The 19645-nt window shown below is 53.6% G+C and overlaps 1 protein-coding gene across 10 annotated transcripts in view; it reads left to right on the top strand.

Moving 5' to 3' along the window:
- The window catches only part of RIPOR3 (RIPOR family member 3), a 106803-nt gene that overhangs the window by 82848 nt on the left and 4310 nt on the right, over positions 1-19645 (top strand). For 8 of the 10 annotated variants that reach the window (XM_074406644.1, XM_074406650.1, XM_074406649.1 and 5 more), the window contains 10 exons: positions 3246-3375; positions 5951-6523; positions 11145-11275; positions 11940-12176; positions 12574-12697; positions 13333-13468; positions 14092-14253; positions 15301-15462; positions 15951-16153; positions 19482-19565. In XM_074406644.1, the coding sequence (XP_074262745.1) occupies positions 3246-3375; positions 5951-6523; positions 11145-11275; positions 11940-12176; positions 12574-12697; positions 13333-13468; positions 14092-14253; positions 15301-15462; positions 15951-16153; positions 19482-19565 (1942 nt within the window). The remainder of the gene's footprint in view (positions 1-3245; positions 3376-5950; positions 6524-11144; positions 11276-11939; positions 12177-12573; positions 12698-13332; positions 13469-14091; positions 14254-15300; positions 15463-15950; positions 16154-19481; positions 19566-19645) is intronic. The other 2 variants (XM_074406647.1, XM_074406646.1) reach the window with 1 other exon arrangement.

Here is a 19645-nt window from a genome sequence, read left to right as displayed (position 1 = left end):
CTGGGGGGACACTTTCCGGGGCCTCCTGGGCTCGGCTCCTTGGAGGAGGCTCGCCTGTCCAGGAAGGCCCTCGTTGCTGCTCCCACCGCCTCATTCCTGGCCTGCCCTGGCTGCCTCCAGGCCCAGGGGTGAGCAGTCACCTGCGTCCCCATCTCGGCCGCAGATCCATGAGGCCCGTGTCCATGAGCGCACTGCATGTCGCATGCCCATGAGCGTGGTGGGCTCTGGAGCTCTTTGTTCCAGGAAGTCTTGTGTGTCCTTCTTACTCCCCGGCCCAGGGGCTGCAGGAGGGAGGGCCAAGGTATCTCCTTGGCTTTCTGCTTGCCCTGGCCAGTCGGGGCTCTCTTCTCCCTAGGGCGGGCACATGAGCTGGGGTCACATAGCTGCTGCCCTCTCCCCTGTGAGCTGGGAGAATTCAGGTGAGCGACCACCTGCGACCTCAAGATCCTCACCTGCCTGGTAGGGCTGAGAATACCTCTTGCCTGGGGGGCCCCTGACTCATACAGGGTAGTGGGCAGCTCAATGCCATCTAAGACTAGGACCCAGAGGGCCTGCGGGTCTGCAGGTCCTCAGATGCCCCAGGCAGAGAAGAAGGCATTTGCAGAGCCTCTGGGCCTTCTGGTCAGGCTGGGTCCAGGTGCCACAGGCCAGGCCTTTGTGCAGATAAGAGCAGGTTTCTTCGAGGCACGAGGGTCTACGGTGGACCTACCTGCTCCGAGTGCGGGGCTGGGCAGGTGCCAGGGTAAGGCCGGGCTGCACGTCACGTACCTCGGCACTCCCACACGCTCGTCTGGATTCCCACCCCTCCCTGTGCATGTTCTCCACCGGGGTTCTTCTGTAAGGGCACCCCTTTTACAGACAAGGGGTCTGAACCGAGTGTCCCCTGTTCATAGGCTGAGCTGCTCAAAGGAGCCTCTAATTGGGGGTGTCCAGTTGTTACCGGCGGAGGGTCTTGACAATCAGTTATATGGGTCCTTGGCGTTTTGAACAGACTTGAACAAAATGTACAAAAGAAGCAGAGAAAGGAAATAGGAATGAAGCAGCAGGGCTCTGTTAAAGCGAGAAAGCAGGCTGGACACGGCGGCTCACGCCTGTCATCCCGGCACTTGGGGGGGCCTGCGGGGGGCGGATCACCTGAGGTCAGGAGTTCAAGACACCAGCCTGGCCAACAAGGCGACCTTGTCTCTACTAAAAACACAAAAATTAGCCAGGCTTGGTGGCGTAGGTCTGTAGTCGCAGCTACTCTGGAGGCTGAGGCAGGAGAATCCCTTGAACCTGGGAGTAGGAGGCTGCAGGGAGCCTCTGCACTCCAGCCTGGGCGACAGAGTGAAACTGTCAACAACAACAACAAAAAAAACGAGGAAGCACTCAGCAGGGTGGGAGTGGGCCCGAGCATGCGGCTCAAGGACCTCAACACAGAGTTTCCTGGGCTTGAAGTACTCTGTTTAAGGTTCCTGCAGGCTACCCCTTATCTGGATAAAGGATTTGGTCTGTGGTTAGAGGCTGAGGTGAGCCGTACCCTGTGCAGATAGAGGGGTGGTCCCTGCTTGGCCAGCAGCCAGCCTAAGGTACCCTCCCTTTCCGTCTGAGCTGAGGCGGAGGCAGGGGGGCTGTAGGGAGGTTGCCTTTGATCCTTTGCTACTCAGTGTGGGGAGACGGGGTTTTTCCTTTTGCGTTAGCTTTAGCAAGATTATGTTAATTGGCCTTAGATTCCCTGTCCCTTCAGACCTTGATTCAGCATGAATCGGCCTGAGGTTCCCTGCCTCCAGACCCTACTCTCCTGCCTCAGTCACTGTCCCTCGCCATCTGGCTAACGGCTCTCAGAGTGGTCGGAATCTGAGAAATCTTTTTTTTTTTTTTTTTTAATTGAAACAGCCTTGCTCTGTCACCTAGACTGGAGTACAATGGTGCAATCTCGGCTCATTGCAACCTCCACCCCCAGGGTTCTAGCGATTCGCCTACCTCAGCCTCCTGAGTAGCTGGGATTACAGGCGCCTGAATACCACACCTAGCTAATTTTTTTTGTATTTTTAGTAGAGATGGGGTTTCACCATGTTAGACAGACTGGTCTCGAACTCCTGACTTCAGGCATCCTAAGTGTTAGGATTACAGGTGTGAGCCACCGTGCCTGGCCTTGAGAAAGGTTTCTAAAGGGTTCAAAGCCATGTGACCTAGAGTTCAGTTCCTAGGCTGCCCCTGTGATCATGGCAAGGCCCTGGCCCTCCCCAAGCCTCCATTTCCTGTTTTGTTTTGTTTTGAGATAGTGTTGCTCCATTGTCCCGACCGGAGAGCAGTGGCATGATCTCGGCTCACTGCAGCCTCCGCCTCCCATTTTCAAGTGCTCCTTCCCCCTTTGCCTCCTGAGTAGCTGGGACTACAGGCCTTCGTCAATCACCACGCCGGGCTAATGCATTCATTTTTTGTAGAGATGGGGGTTTCGCTGGGTTATCCAGGCTGGTCTCGAACTCCTGAGCTCAAGTCTTCCGCCCACCTTGGCCTCCCGGATTGTTGGGATTACAGGTGTGAGCCACCGCACCTAGCCCATTTCCTCTTAAATCCGTTAAATACAGCGATGTCTGAAGAGTAAGCATCACTCTCGGTGATCTTTAAGGCTTTGGGGTCAGAGAAATCTGTGTGTGAATTCAGTTCTGTCTCACGTAGTTATGACACTGGCCTGAGCAAGTCTCTCATCTCTCAGAGCCTTCCTTTCCTCCCCTGTAAGTCATTTTCCAGGCCACAGAGGGTTGTCATGCGGGTAGAAATAAGGGTTTGTGTAAAGAGTTTAGTAGAGGCCAGGCTCAGTGCCTCACGGCCTGTAGTCCCAGCACTTTGGGAGGCTGAGGCAGGAGGACTGCTTGAGCCCAGGAGTTCGAGACCAGCCTGGGCAATATGGTGAGACCTTATCTTTACAAAAAATAGAATAATTAAAAAATTAATTGAGCATGGTGGTGCATGCCTGTGGTCATAGCTACACGGAAGGCTGAGGCAGGAGGATCACTTGAACCCAGGAGTTCAAGGATGCAGTGAGCTGTGATGGCACCATTGCACTCCAGCCTGGGCAACAGAGCAAGACCCTGTCTCAAAGAAAAAAAGGTTTAGAGCAGAGCTCCTTGCGCACCATCCACGCTGTTGTACTGTAAGATAAAGACAGTCGACCTGTGTAGCTGAAGAGACCCCGGGGCCATCTGGTCCTGAAATGGCCTCTGGGCGCCGATGGCATCCTGGCCTTCTGTTCTCTCCTCCAGCCCTTTTGATACTGAGAGCTTCGTGGTGTCACCCAGCCCCACAGGCAAGTTTTCTATGGGCAGCAGGAAGGGTTCCTTGTACAACTGGACACCCCCGAGCACTCCCAGCTTCCGGGAGAGATACTACCTGGTGAGTGAGCCTTCTCTGGGGCCCCTGGGATGGGGGCAGCACGAGAGGGGCCGGGCTGAGCAATCTGGCTCTCCCAGATGTGGCAGGCCCAGCCCCCGTTTGGGGTGATCTGGGTGTTTTCCTGCGTGCTGTCTTCCTCTGGCAGCCTCCATCCCGGCCTGGGTGCTGGGCGTGGCTGGTTCTTCAGGACGTCTGCGACAGGCTCTCAGGATGGTCCTACCACCCCGGCCATGGCCTTGGCCTTATCCTACTCATTTTAAACCTAAAATGTTTCCAGTAGTATTACTCGACAGAGTGCCCAGTAAAACATCTCTTTCCCATCATCTCCATGGATCAGGGTCCCCTCCTTAGTGCCAGCTCCTGTCATCAGGGTCCTCCCTATTCTTGCAGAGACAGCAATGCCATCTATCAGCAAGTGTACCAGCCTCTTTGTTTTTTTTTTTTTTGGAGACAGAGTCTTGCTCTCTTCCCCAGGGTGGAGTACACTGGCTTGATCTTGGCTCACTGCAACCTCTGTCTCCTGGGTTCAAGTAATTCTCCTGCTTCAGCCTCCCTAGTAGCTAGGATTACAGGCACGCACCACCACGCCTGGCTAATTTTTGTATTTTTAGTAGAGATGGGGTTTCACCATGTTGGTCAAGCTGGTCTCAAACTCCTGATCTCTGGTTATCTGCCCACCTAGGCCTCCCAAAGTGCTGGGATTACAGGCATGAGCCACCATGCCCTGTCTTCGAATTTTTTTGAGATGGAGTTTCGCTTTTGTTGCCCAGGCTGGAGTGCAATGGTGTGATCTCAGCTCACTGCAACGTCCACCTCTCGGGTTCAAGCGATTCTCCTGCCTCAGCCTCTCGAGTAACTGGGATTACAGGCAGATGCCACCATGCCCAGCTAATTTTTGTATTTTTAGTAGAGACGGGGGTTTCACCATGTTAGTCAGGCTGGTCTCGAACTCCTGATATCAGGCAATTCACACACCTCAGCCTCCCAAAGTGCTGGGATTACAGGTGTGAACCTCCATGCTGGGCTCTCTCTGGACTTCAACTTCTGTATAGAGAAGTGAGAAGAGCAGCGCTGCCCTTATGGGATTGTTGTAAGGGTTAATTGAGTTATGAACATCAACCATTTTCATTGTTCCAGCTGATGAAAGGTGAGGGTTCGTGTCCGTGCACCCAGATTCACACTGTGGCACCATGCCTGCCACCCGTGTGGCCTGAGGTTAGGGCAGTGCCACCTCCAGGAGGCATGGAGAGGGCGATGACATGTGATGTGAAGGCCCTGGAGTGGGGCCGGCAGCCTCAGAATGCTTAATGACAGCTGCTGCCGTTTCTATGGTGACAAGACTGCATATGTGTCAGGCCCTTCATTCATTCATTCACTTCACTCATTCAGAACTAGGCTGGGTGCAGTGGCTCACACCTACAATCCCAACACTTTGGGAGGCCGAGGCAGGCAGATCACCTGAGGTCCAGAGTTCAAGACCAGGCTGGTCAACATGGTGAAACCCCATCTCTACAAAAATACAAAAATTAGCCAGGCATGGTGGCATCTGCCTGTAATCCCAGGTACTCTGGAGGCTGAAGCAACAGAATTGCTTGAACCCGGGAGGTGGAGATTGCAGAGAGCTGAGATAGTGCCACTGCACTCCAGCCTGGACAACAGCGAGACCGTTTCAAAACAAACAAAAAAATGAAACTCTATGCCCCACTGTGCTCCAGTCCAGGCAAAGACTGTGCCCTCATGGAGATGAAATTCTACAGGAGAAACAGATGATAATCAAGATCAGAGAAGTGCACAGCCAGCCCGAGGGGCATAAGGACTGTGGGAGACAGCAGGAAGGGGCCCACCGGGGTTAGGTGGAAGCTGCCATTTAAAAAAGGGTGTCAGCCAGGTGCGGTGGCTCATGTCTGTAATCCCAGCACTTTGGGAGGCCGAGGCGGGTGGATCACGAGGTCAGGAGTTGGAGACCATCCTGGCCAACATGGTGAAACTCCGTCTCTACTAAAATACAAAAAATTAGCCAGGGGTGGTGGCGCGCGCCTGTAGTCCCAGCTACTGGGGAGGCTGAGGCAGGGGAATCGCTTGAACCCGGGTGGTAGAAGTTCAGTGACAGTGAGCTGAGATCGTGCCACTGCACTCTGTTTGTTGATAGAGCAAGAGACTGTCTCAAAAAAATAAAGGGGGCGTCCAGGGCAGGGTTCTCAGGAGAGGTGACAGCTAAGTAAGGTCCTGAGGAGGTGAGGCCACAAGCCATGAAGCCACATGGGGAAGAGTGTTCTCGAGAGAGCACAGTCAGTGCAAAGGTCCTGAGGCAGGAACAGGCCCAGCCCACAGGGTGTGAGCGACATCCAGGAGGCCATCAAGCCTGGGACGAGTGAGTTGGAGGTGGGGATGGGGGAGAATTGCAGAGAGGGGATGAGGTCTTGTTAGCAGCTCTGGGATGCTGGTAGCCTCAGTGACCTCGGTCCTCCTGAGAATGTGGGCGTGAAGAGGGGTGCCTGTCAGGGGAAGCCCCTCTTGGGGCCTGGCTGTGGTCCCTGGGGTGGCTGGTGAGGCCATGCCTGTGTCCCCTCTCCAGTCTGTCCTACAGCAGCCAACGCAGCAGGCCTTGCTACTGGGTGGCCCCAGGACCACCCCAATCCTCAGCTACCTGTCTGACAGTGACCTCCAGGGTCCCAGCCTGAGAAGCCAGAGTCAGGAGCTGCCTGAGATGGACTCCTTCAGCTCTGAGGACCCCCGAGACACGGAGACCAGTACATCAGCGTCCACCTCCGATGTGGGCTTCCTGCCCCTGGCCATCAGCCCCCACGCTTCCATTGAAGAGGAGGCCCGGGAGGACCCCCCGTCCCCAGGTGTCCTGCCACAGATGGCCCACCTCTCGGGAGGCCCATTTGCAGAGCAGCCCGGCTGGAGGCACCTAGGAGTGGAGACCCCCAGCCTGCCACGGGGCTCCCCATTCCCCAATGGCACAGCCCCGAGCAGCCAGAAAGGCCATGAGAAAGGGGCAACTGGGGACAGAGAGGACGGGCCTGGCTTGGTCCTTGAGGGGCCTCTACAGGAGGTCCTGGAGTTGCTGAGGCCCACAGACTCTACCCAGCCCCAGCTCCGGGAGCTGGAGTACCAGGTCTTGGGCTTCCGAGATCGGCTGAAGGTATGTCCCCGCTGCCCTGGGCAGCGCCCCTGCTTTGCTGATGTGTGATAACGGGGAGTGGGCTCTGGGGCCAGGCAGCCTGAGCCGGCATCCTGGCCTCACCCCTGCGTGACCTGGGTGGGCTTTGTCTCTCTGGGCCTTGGTTTCCTCATCTGACAAGTGGGGATAACAGCCCTCATGGGGCTCAGGAAGATTCTAAGAGCTCGCACTGGATAGCTTGCTGCACGTCCAGCCAGAACCTAGCCCCATCTCGTAGCTTCTGACCTGGCTGGGCAGGGCTGCAGCTTGGAGTGTCGTCATGGTCAGAGCTGACTTTGCGGAACGCCCCGAACAGTTCCCTGTCTGCGTCATCCGTGTACCTCGAACCCAGCCTTCTCCCCCACAGGGCTTATATCCCCGGCCATTCTTAGTTCACATGAGGGTGTAGGTGACAGGTGGCTTTCAGAGGTGCTGACCTGGGCAAATTATTATAGTATCCTTTTGTGTTTACACAAATTTGAATGTACCTAAAATGTGTACCACTAGTACCTACTAATACATCAATTAACTTGTGTCCTCCCTGGACATCCTCTTTTATTTTTTATTTATTTTTTGAGATGGAGTCTCGCTCCGTCGCCCAGGCTAGAATGCAGTGGCGCGATCTCTGTTCACTGCAACCTCCTCCTCCCAGGTTCAAGTGAATCTCCTGCCTCAGCCTCCCAAGTAGCTGGGATTACAGGCACACGCCACCACGCCCGGCTAATTTTTGTATTTTTAGTAGAGATGGGGTTTCACCACATTGGCTGGGCTGGTCGCGAACTCCTGATCTCAAATGATCCACCCGCTTCAGCCTCACAAAGTGCCGGGCTTACAGGCATGAGCCACTGCACCTGGCCTGGACACCCTCTTTCAAATGGCAACTCCCACCTGGCCCCGGCAGCCCCATCCCTTCCTGCTCCGTTTTCCCTTGGTCATTACGCACCTCAGGCTGGTTGTGTTCCTCTCTGATTTTGCTATTTTGTTTCCCCCTCTTTTGTGTAAGACACACATTGGCACTGAAATAGTTAATAGATCTCTTCAAACTTCGGCTCTAATTGTTTTATCACCACCCACACCTCCAACAGGACAAGTCAGTCCAGGGGAAAACAGGTTTAATTTCTCATGTTACATCCGTAACTTAAAATGTTCCCTTTACCACTGCTATGGTTGTCAAAAGGATCTGCCTGAAAATTTCCAGAAAACAATTTGAGAAATAATGTCATCTTTTTGGTATTTTATGTTTTTCGTTTCTTTTTTTTTGAGACAGGGCCTCACTCTGTTGCCCAGGCTGGAGTACAGTGGTGCGGTCTTGGCTCACTGCAACCTCTGCCTCCTGGGCTCACATGATCCTCCCACCTCAGCCTCCTGAGTAGCTGAGATCACAGGCACACATCACCATGTCTAGTTAATTTTATTTTTTTGTAGAGACAGGGTCTCACTTTGTTGCCCGGGCTGGTCTCAAACACCTGGACTCATGGGATCCTCCCGCTTTGGCCTTCTGAAGCGTTGGGATTACAGGCGTGAGCCACTGCACTGCGCCTGTCCCTTTTTGCACTTTTTAACAGCTTTTATTTTGTAGACCAATTTGAATCATGCACATTGTCACACATTTGCATTTTGAAAAATTACCCCCGATTTACATAAAAATGTTAATGCTGCGATAATGTAATCATTTTAAACATCTTTGAAGAACTTTTCTTTTTTTGGCAAATGAAGTCAGAACAATGCAAATTGATTACAGACCATGGTTTTAAGTTTGACTTTCTGGAGAAAAACTGCACACCCATTTATGCACAACTATGTGTGTATGAATATCTGTGTGATGCCGGCACAGTGGCTCACACCTGTAATCCCAGCACTTTGGGAGGTCGAGGAAGGTGGATTGCTTGAGGCTGGGAGTTCAAGAGCAGCCTGGCCAACATGGCAAAACCCCATCTCTACTCAAAATACAAAAAACTTAGTCAAGCGTGGTAGCGTGCGCCTGTAGTCCTAGCTATTTGGGAGGCTGAGGCAGGAGGTGCTGAGCCCTGCTGCTCACTCCCTCCTGCCATTGGCCCTGTCCTTGTGGGTGTTTGAGATAGAGGGAGGTGGAGATTGCAGTGAGCTGAGTTCACACCAGTGCACTCCAGCCTGGGCAACAGAGCAAGACTCAAAGAAGAAAAATTCATGTGTGTGAGTGCATATATACACACACATATGTATATACAAGTTTATCCTCATTATTCGTGGATTCTGTATTTTGGAATTCACCTACTTGCTAAAATTTATTTCTAACCCCCAAATCAATACTTGAGGAAATTCCAAAGTCATTTTTGGAGCTGTGCAGAGGATAGAAAGTCTGAGCTGCTGGAAGTGCACATTCCCAGCTGAGGTGGAGTAAGGCACGCTCTGCCTTCTCGTTTCAGCGCTCAGACTGTGAACAGGTGTCCTCAGGGTCTGTTTTGTGCCATGGTTTTCAAGTTTTTGTGCTGCTTGTTGACGGCGTTACTGTGTAAATGCCTCGCAAGCCCAGAGCTTCAGTGCCGGCTGCTGTTCCTCAGTCCAGGAAGCGTGAAGTGCCTTCCGGAGAAAACGCATGTTAGATGATCTTCTTCAAGCATGAGCTATAGCCGTGCTGAGTTTAGTGTTAATATATCAACAATAGCTTTTTTTCTTTTTCTTGAGATGGAATCTGTTGCCCAGGCTGGAGTGCAGGGGTATGATCTTGGCTCACTGCAACCTCCCCCACATTCTCAGGATGACTGATGTGTGCCAAGGCGCCCAGCATCCTGTCCCCTCTCTGCACTTACCCCCATCCCTGCCTCCAACTCACTCCCCCCAGTTTTGGCAACCTCCTGGCTTTTGCTCATGCCCTGTGGGCTGGGCCCCACGTTCCTGCCTCTGCCTCCCGATCCTCCCACCTCCCATCAAGCAATTCTCCTTCCTCGGCCTCCTGAGTACCTGGGGTTACAGGTAACTGCCATCAAGCCTGGCTAATGTTTGTATTTTTAGTAGAGATGGGGTTTCACCAGGTTGGCCAGGCTGGTCTTGAACTCCTGACCTCGGGTGATCCACCTGCCTTGGCCTCCTAAAGTGCTGGGATTATAGGCGTGAGCCACTGTATCTGGCTGACAATAGTTATTAAATGCGGTGTTCCAATAGCTATTAAATAAGGTATCTTTAAACTGAAAGACACATACAAGGTTCCGTATTGCTGAGCTGATAAAACTGCTGTGCCCAGAGGTTCACAGGAACTTACTCCAGTATTTCTCTTCGGGAGCAATGCTTCTGCTTTTGCGGATTCTGGTTTGTTTTTTTTTTTTTTTTTTCTGTGATTTTATAGAACATAACTGCCTTTTTTTTTTTTTTTTTTTTTTTTTTTTTTTTCTTTTTGAGATGGATTATCGCTCTGTCACCCAGGCTGGAGTGCAGTGGTGCAATCGGCTCACTGTAACCTCTGCCTTCCGGGTTCAAGCGATTCTCTTGCCTCGGCTTCCTGAGTAGCTGAGACAACAGGCCTGTGCCACCACACCCAGCTGATTTTTATTTTTAGTAGAGATGCGGTTTCATCATGTTGGCCAGGCTGGTCTTGAACTCCTGACCTCAAGTGATCCACCTGCCTTGGCCTCTGGAACATAACTACCTGAAATATTGAGAATCAACAGCCTGTATGCATGCGTGTATTGACATGCACATACACACGTATGTACACATATATTTTTGTATTAGAAAATGTGATCTCTGCAGCTAGCCTTGTTATTCCCTTGGGCCTCGAGATGTTCTCTTTGGGCGCAGCAGTTAGGGTCCTGGTTTTGCCTTGGGGCCTGTGCCTTGGCTGTGGTTTGTGGTGGACAAGGCCTGGGTAGGTGCTCGGGGAATGGGGGCAGGAACTGGCCCTGGAGTCAGCCATGAGTTGGGGACAGGACAGAAATCTCCCGGGAGGGAGCTGCCACTGGAGGCTCCGGTGACTTGAGCAGTGGCGGAGCTGGGGCTCCAACGCACTCCCTTCATCTATTGGAGAGAGAAACTCAGCAGGGCGGAGGAGAAGCCTGGAGCCCACAGGCCGACCTGGCGGCTTTCGAATCTCGTGAAGAGGCATTTCCCTGACCTACACCATGTATTTAAAATCCTTTGGAATTTGTTGATATTTCAAAACTGGGCAGTTTCCCATAAAAATCCCTATTTTAGGGTTTTCTTAGAACACTGGGCAAGCTGGCCCCACGGCCCGCCATTTCTAAGTGGCAGGAGCCCCTGGAATGAGCATGGCCCCCTCTTAGGGGAGGCACCTGTGGTCCCCCGCCCTGGTCCCTGCTGGGGCTGCTCGCCCACTCCTGCCATTGGCCCTGTCCCCGTGGGTGTGTGGGATACAGGGACAATTTTCAGATCTGTCTCCCTCCAGATTCTGCTCCTACCTTGTCACAGGCCATTCAGGAGGGACCCTGGGGAATGTCACGTCTGGTGCCATGCCTTGGGCCAGCAGCTGGGTGTGTGCTGGGGGACGGTGAGTGAGATTGGGGCTCAGGACCGGGACACCGCCTAGGTCTGCGGTGAGGCTCCTGGCCAGTGCCCCAGTCATGTGGGTGGGGCCCGGCGCTGCCCTCAGGTCTGGCCACTCTGTCCACAGCCCTGCAGAGCAAGGCAGGAGCACGCCTCGGCCGAGAGCCTGATGGAGTACATCCTGGAGAGCTTTGCCTTCCTCAGTGCTGACTTCACCCCGGATGAGCTGTCCCTGTTTGGGGGCTCCCAGGGTCCCCGGTGAGTGCACCTCCTTCCAGCAGTGACCCAGTGGCCAGCACTCGCTCTGGGTGACCTGAGCACCACGCTTCCTGCCGGCCTCCTGGTCTGCTTCTCCCACTGTCCTCGACTCAGCTCGTCACTCTGTCATGCTCTCTGCCATCCCCGCACAACCCCGCATGGCTCAGAGCCAGTCCTCGGTGACCACAAAAGGGGTGAGATCACCCCAGCCTGGCCCCGAGCCTTCTGCTCCAAGGAATTGGCTTTTACTAATATTTTTAAACCTTAAAAAATACCCACCAACTATTCATTAGAAGTACTTTGAGGCCGGGCATGGTGGCTCATGCCTATAATCCCAGCACTTTGGGAAGTCAAGGTGGGCGGATCACCTGAGGTCAGGAGTTCAAGACCAGCCTGGCCAACGTGGCGAAACTCCGTCTCTACTAAAAATATCAAAAAAATTAGCTGGGTGTGATGGTGCGTGCCTGTAATCCCAGCTACTTGGGAGGCTGAGGCAGGAGAATTGCTTGAACCTGGGAGGTAGAGGTTGCAGTGAGCCGAGATCGCACCACTGCTCTCCAGCCTGGGCCACAGTGAGACTCTGTCTCAAAACAACAACAACAAAAGCTCTTTGCCTTCTGCCCAAGATGCAGCAGCACCCACTGCTCTGTTCCCTCTGTCCCAGCGCAGGGCCCACACCTCCCGTGACAGCTTCCCTCGAGGCCACGCAGCCCGCCGTGCCCCAGCCACCGAGGGCTTCTGCATCCACATCTCCCCGCACAGAACAGCAGAGGCTAAATTCCTTCTCACCTCTCCATGGGGCGGGCGTGGCGTTCCGAGCTGACACTTGCTTCCGCCCTTCCCGAGTGGCTGCGAGGGGGTCGGGCCACAGGTCCAGCCTCTACCATCGAGCGGGCTTGGTGTGAGCAGCTCTTGCCACTGTATTTCATGTACCCCTCATGGCCTTGATTGTGGGGTTCCTGTCCCCCTTGACAGATGAGTCAACGGAGCCCTGGGGAGGCAGACTTGTCACAGAGCTGGGATTAGTTGGAATGGTCTTCTACCTCCACGAGACATCCTGGAAGCTGACTGCCCGCCCTGCCTTCCCCAGGCCCTGGGCCACACCCCCAGCTCTGTTTCGAGTTGCTGCCGCCTTCTGCTCCTTTCTCCTTCCTCCTAGTTTTCCCCTCGGCAGAACTCCCTGGGACCCGGACGGGCCTCCCTGACCCAGAGTGCTCGGGCGAGGGAGGGTTCCCCCCACCCTCAGGGGGAGCTGGTCTGCTGACTGGAATGATCACCCAGTTCTCAATTCAACTCAGAAAGGACCAGCCCTCGCCTCCGCCACCATCGCTGAAAACATCATCCAGGGAACTCACAGCCGGCGCCCCGGAGCTGGATGTGCTGCTGACGGTGCACCTCCAAGTCTGCAAAGCTCTGCTGCAGGTGGCTGGGCTGGGGGACTTGTCAGGGAGGGGCAGACGGGTTGGGAGTCTCTTTGCAAAGGGCTCATCTTGAAGGTGGTGGGATGCACGGTAAGGGTGACAGACCAGCCTCCTGGGAGCCACTGAGACAGGCTGTTACCCAGTGGAAGATGCAGACTAGGTCTGGGTGAATGCTCACGTGGTTCTTACACAGCCCAAGCCTTGAAGCAGGGGCTGTGGTGGTAGCTCTTTCATTTATAGATGCCAGAACCCTAACGCAAACTGGCTCAACCAAGAGGAAAATGTATTGGCTCATGGTATTGAAAGGCTCAGATGCAGGTTTCAGGCCTGGCTGGATCCAGGGGTCCAAATGCTATCAGGACTATATATCTCACTCTCTCTGTTCTGCTTTGCAACGTGGGCTGGCTTCACTTTTAGGCAGGTTGGTTCTTCTGGGGGCAAAGGTGGCCCCTGGCAGCTCAGCCTGTATCCCATCAGCTCAGCCACCTTGGTGAAAGGGGAATCCCTAGATGACAGTCAGGGAGCTGCCCCTGGAACAGAAGGGATGGGTGCAAACAGCTGGGAGCCACAGCCCTAACGGCTGACCTCAGCGGGCATGCTCCATGCTAACCTGGAGCATCGTGGGCTGCTTCCCAGAAACTGGCCTCCCCTGATTTATCAAGGCTGGTCCAGGAATGCCTCCTGGAAGAAGTGGCACAGCAAAAGCACGTTCTGGAGACACTTTCTGTCCTCGACTTTGAGAAGGTCGGCAAGGCAACATCCATCGAAGAGAGTAAGGAGCTGCCTACCACCTAAGGGCTGCCTGTGTGAATAGCATGGGGACGGGGTCAAAGCTTCGGGAGCCTCTTCTGCATTCCTGATAGCCAAAGTTAACCGAAGCCCAGTGTGGAGGCTGTGGCGGGCTGGGCTGGGAGAGACACAGGCTTTGTGGGGAGGTGGGGGAGGCAAGTCTTGGAGTTGCAGGATACACTCCAGCCAGCTGTGTGACTGTACGCAAATGATTCGCCTCTCTGTACCTCCATTTCCCTGTCTAAGGGGAGGGCACTGCACAGGGTTCAGTGAGGTAACCCCAGGCCATATTCAAGGTACAGGATACACACTCAGAGTAGCTGATCCCAGCTGCGCCTCTGCCCCGTGGGCCGTCTGCTCATAGATGGCCAGGTTCCTTGTCTGTAGAGAGAGGCTGGTGACAGCAGCCCCTCCAGGTTGTTGTGGGGACTGCAGGTAGTGGCGCTGCTTAGATATTTAGAGCCTGTGCGGGAAAGGGACCCTGTGTCGAGCCCACACCACCCCCTCTTCCCTGCCCTCTCAGGTCCCAGTGGAGGGAAACCTTTGGGGTCCTTGTCACGTGCTCTCCCCAACCTGCCATTCGGGTTTCTGAACTGGGGCTTTCAGTCATTCCACAGGCCTCGCGGAGGAAGGGGTGCCTGAAGCTGTGGAGAGGGTGCACGGGGCCTGGTCGGGTCCTGTCCTGTCCTGCCGCGACACTGCTGAACCAGCTCAAGAAAACCTTCCTGCACAGAGTCAGAGGGAAATACCCGGGTCAGCTGGAAATAGGTGGGTTCCCACTTGTGCTGTCCATCCCCTCCCACAGAAAGGCTATCGTGAGTCTCCAGGGACTTCAGGGTGGCCTCAGCTGGCTCATTTTAGCCTGTCTTCACCTCTGTGTCTTCATGACATCGAATGGAGGAGGCTTTTCAGCTTGAGTGCAAGTCTCCGTCCTTTCACTGAGAGAGAAATGAGCCTCCACCTGGGACCTCTGAGCAGTGTGTGGAGCTCTGAGGCTGCGTGCAAACCTGGGCAGGCCGGTGCATTTTTCTGGGGACAGATTCCATGTCTCCCACCAGAGCCTCACAGGAAGAATGAAACTTATGGGAAGGGAGGCAGGCAGGGGCCCACGAGGGCATGTAGACATGTTAGCTGCACTGCGTTCTTCCCCAGAATGCAGAGCCCCACTGCTCTTCTCTGTGGAGCATGTGAAAGGCGACAGTCATGTTCCACGTGCCACCAGGGCTGCCTGTTGACACGCCTATTCCCAGGCCCTGCCACCGGGATTTAGATTCAGTTGCGGTGGGGCCTGGGTACAAGGATGAATCCAAGATGGTCTGACTCAGGGTGCATTGGAGTCACAGTCCTGACTCCAGCTGGGCACACTCCTCCCCCACGACACAGGGAGCTCAGTAAGTGACACCTGCCCTCGTGCCATCAGAAAGACTTTTATTTTTTTGAGATGGAGTTTCGCTCTTGTTGCCCAGGCTGAAGTGCAATGGCGCAATCTTGGCTCACTGCAACCTCCACCTCCCGGGTTCAAGCGATTCTCCTGCCTCAGCCTCCCAAGTACCTGGGACTACAGGCGTGCACCACCATGCCCAGCTAATTTTGTATTTTTAGTAGAGACGGGGTTTCTCCATGTTGATCAGGCTGGTCTCAAACTCCTGACCTTAGCTGACCCCACCTGCACTGGCCTCCCAAAGTGCTGGGATTACAGGTATGAGCCATCGTGCCAGGCCCAGAAAACCGTTTAGCCGACCAGGCTACTCCCAGCTGAGAAGCATGGAGGGCTGAGGTCTCAGTTTCTCCTGATGCACTCTCTCCTTTGGCCAGTGTGCCGCAGGCTCCTGGAGCAGGTGGTCAGCTGTGGTGGGCTGCTCCCTGGAGCTGGGCTCCCTGAAGACCAGACCATCACCTGGTTCCAGTTTCACAGCTACCTGCAGAGGCAGAGCGTCTCTGACCTGGAGAAGCATTTCACCCAGCTCACCAAGGAAGGTAAGGCTGGGGTAGGTGGCTGTCAGAGCAGAGGAATATCCACGGAGCCCTGTCACAGGCAGACAGCTTCTCAGGTTATAATTCAGGACCATGTCATCTGTCCCTGCCAGTTGTTCTTTCAGGAACCCTGATTTAATGAGATTCTGCATTCAGCTGATAGGGGGTGATATTGGCTCCAAGGGAAGTCAGCTTTAAAAAACACGGAACAGAGGTCAGAGCTGGGTAGGAGGGTGATCTCGGCTGGCCAGAGTGCCTGGAAGCATGGGCTGTGGTTTTATTAATTTTTGGAGAGTACTGATCCTTTGTTAAAAGACATTTCTGGAGATTCCAGGAGTTCCCTGTGAAACTAGTCCGGCCCGGGCCTTGGTGCCCCTCCTGCTGGCTCTGGGATTTGTTCCTCTGTGGCTAATGGCAGCAGCCAAGCAGACTTGAATTTGTCCTACTGCACTCCCGTTCAGGCCCCTGGTCACCTCTTTCCTGTCTTCTAGTGACACTCATCGAGGAGCTCCACTGCACGGGGCAGGCCAAGGCGGTCCGGAAGCTGCAGGGGAAGCGGCTGGGCCAGCTCCAGCCCCTGCCCCAGACCTTAACAGCCTGGGCGCTGCTCCAGCTGGACGGCACTCCGAGGGTGTGCAGGGCGGCCAGCGCTCGCCTGGCGGGTGCAGTCAGGAACAGAAGCTTCCGGGAAAAGGTACGTTGTCCAGGGCAGGTGGCAGGCCCTAGCTGCAGATGTGCGAGCACAGATAAGCAGGTGTTCTCATGGAAAAGTCCAAAGCAGCGTGTGCCAGGGGCTGCAGTGGCATTGGCTGTGAGCTATTTTGGAAGGACCTGGGCTGCCACCTGAGTCACACACACGAATGCACCTAAGCCTACCCCCTTGCTGCTTCCAAAGCAACACGCCTGTCAGGCCTCTGGGTGTCACTTATACAGTGAACGTTGTTCTTAGTGTTTTGATAGTCATCCTTTACTTCCAACTCATATTCGAGGCTACCTGGTAATGGGTCATTGTGTTCAGTCCATTTGAAAAACAAGAGAATGGACCCCTCTGCCTTTAACTCTCGGCCTGTGACTACTGTATGGTTAAGGTGCCACACCCTGAGGGGTACAGGAAGGGTGACATCAAGGGCATAGTCAACAGTGCTGGTCTCAGCTCCAGGCTGGAGAGGAAATCTCCAGTTCCACTGCCGAGTTCTCCTTGGAGCCCAACTGCCTACTTTGCGGTCTTTTTTTTTTTTTTTTTTGAGATGGAGTCTTGCTCTGTCTCCCAGGCTGGAGTGCAGTGGCGCAATCTTGGCTCACTGCAACCTCTGCCTCAGCCTCCTGAGCAGATGGGATTACACAGGCACCCACCATCACACCCAGCTAATTTTTTTGTATTTTTAGTAGAGATAGGGTTTCACCATATTGGCCAGGCTGGTCTTGAACTCCTGACCTGTGATCCACGTGCATCAGCCTCCCAAAGTGCTGGGATTACAGGTGTGAGCCACTGTGCCCAGACATTTTGTGGTTGTTTTTACCTCTTTATTTGTAGTCTTTTGAACATACGAAAGTAGACACAGCAATACAATGAATCCATTTACCCTCGTCACCCAAGCCTAACTACCATCAACCCATAGCCAATCCTGCCCCTTCTTCCTTCACTCCCCTCTATCACTATAAAGCATCCTGAAGTATCAAATTTGATTTTTTTTTTTTTTTTTTTTTTTTTTTTTTTTTGAGACGGAGTTTTGCTCTTGTTACCCAGGCTGGAGTGCAATGGCGTGATCTCGGCTCACCGCAACCTCTGCCTCCTGGGCTCAGGCAATTCTCCTGCCTCAGCCTCCTAAGTAGCTGGGATTACAGGCACACGCCACCATGCCCAGCTAGGTTTTTTTTTTTTTTTTTTTTTTTTTTTGTATTTTTAGTAGAGACGGGGTTTCACTATGTTGACCAGGATGGTCTCGATCTCTCAACCTCATGATCCACCCGCCTCGGCCTCCCAAAGTGCTAGGATTACAGGCTTGAGGCACCGTGCCCGGCCTCATATTTGATTTTAAATAGTTAACTATATGTGTCAACAGGTTAAGAATTCTTTAGGCCCGGTGCAGTGGCTCACACCTGTAATCCCAGAACTTTGGGAGGCCAAGGAGGGTGGATCAATGAGGTCAGGAGTTCAAGACCAGCCTGGCCAAGATGGTGAAACCCCATCTCTATGAAATATACAAAAAACTAGCCAGACGTGGTGGTGGGTGCATGTAATCCCAGATACTTGGGAGGTGGAGGTTGCAGTTAGCAGAGATTGCCCGACTGCACTCCAGCCTGGGTGACAGTGAGACTCTGCCTCCAAAAAAAACTTTGAAAAATCAGAACTATAATACCATTATCATATCTAAAAAATTAACCATGAATTCTTTATATCATACTTCTAAATTCCCAAGCCTCAAGTATCCTGTTTTATTTTTGTTAAACTAGAATCTCCATAAGGACATGTATTGTGACTAGCTGATGGCTTTTAATTTCCATTTAATCTCAAGGTTCCTTCTCATTTCTTTCTCTGCTTGCAGTTAATTTCTTGACAATCCCAGGTTGTTCTGGAATAGCCAGACTTTGCTGCTTGTGGGATATAGTCTAATGCATTTCTCTCTGTCTTCTGTAGTTCCTGAAAGGTAGTAGTTGGGCTTCAAGGATCCAATGAAGTCAGGTGTGTTTTTTTTTTTGGGGGGGGCGGTTAGGGGTATATGGGTATCTTTTCATACTGTAAACAAGGCCTCCATGGCCGGGTGCAGTGGCTCACACCTGTAATCCTAGCACTTTGGGAGGCCGAGGCGGGTGGATCACCTGAGGTCAAGAGTTTGACACCAGCCTAGCCAACATGGTGAAACCCCATCTCTACTAAAAGTACAAAAAAATTAGCCAAGAGTGGCAGTGCATGCCAGTGGGCAGTATCCCCAGCTTGGGAGGCTGAGGCATGAGAACTGCTAGAACCTGGGAAGCAGAGGTTGCAGGGAGCTGAGATCGTGCTACTGCACCTCAGCCTGGGCGACAAAGTGAGACTCTATATCCAACAACCACCCAAAACCTTCATCTTCATGTGACAAACTTTAGAGAGCAGGAAACCCTGAGGCGGGAGCCAGAGTCACCCCAGGGACAGATTGCTCGGCCTCAGATGGGGGTGCTGAGGAGGGAGAGGGCTACCTTCCATACTGCTGTGTCCAATGCCATGTAGGAAGGAGCAGGAGGGCCCCGATCCTACTCCGTCTCCGCCTTCCCAAAGCAGCAGACACTTCAGAGAGCTACCTGCAGAGGGAAAGGCGGCCATTCTCGTTTTTCTCTGGGCCCTGGAGCCAACACTGCGCCTGGGCCCTCCTTGGCCGCACTCGTGCAGTTGAAGGCGCAGCCACTTGACTGAGCGCAAAGCTCCAGGGCTTCCCTTTGCAGCTGCAGAAGCTGGACTCTGCTGCGAGAGGGGCACGAACCCACGTGCTTCCTGACGAACTCTACAGCAATGCGTCACGCAAGTGCCAACTTTGTTTTCAGTGGAGTCAAGTTAGGCCCAAAGAGATGAACTGAGGTGGCCATGGTCATGGGACTGAAGACGGCAGGGTCACCGCTGTGACTGGAAAGGGGTTGAGGGGAATAGACCCGTTTCCCTCTGGCTCGGGGCAGCCTTGCCCCTTTTCAGCTGAGGAGAGCAATGCCCTTGCTATCTATCATCAGTTCTGTTGTTCTGAGCTGGGCATCTGCTTTCTCTGATTCAGCATTTTACAGACAGCAGTTTCAGAATGCACTTCTAGAATATTAGACAAAAAGAGCTTTCTTCACTGTAGTAGCCCTGGGATCAGTTTTTAGGGATAAACCTCAAAGTACAGATCTTGTGACTGGACACCTGGCCCAAAGATGGAGAGATCATGATCTGAATGTTGTTTACAGAAGGGTGGGCACTGCATGCCTTACTGTCAGCACCTGGTGGCTGACGGACCCAGGAACCATGGACTCTGCTTTTGCTCGCCCCTCCGCTCACAGCCTCCTCCTCTCCCCAGGCTCTGCTCTTCTACACCAATGCCCTGGCAGAGAACGACGCAAGGCTTCAGCAGGCTGCGTGCCTGGCGCTCAAACAGCTCAAGGTGAGCCTGAGTTTCCCCACTAGTGGCTGACAGAGAAGCCTGCTGGTGGTTAGGGTTAGGGTTAGTTCACTTCAAAATGA

This window comes from Saimiri boliviensis, chromosome 9 (assembly GCF_048565385.1).
Source record: "Saimiri boliviensis isolate mSaiBol1 chromosome 9, mSaiBol1.pri, whole genome shotgun sequence".
NCBI lineage: Eukaryota > Metazoa > Chordata > Mammalia > Primates > Cebidae > Saimiri > Saimiri boliviensis.
The sequence above is the reverse complement of the archived record's forward strand: the minus strand, read 5'-3'. Positions and strand labels throughout refer to the sequence as shown.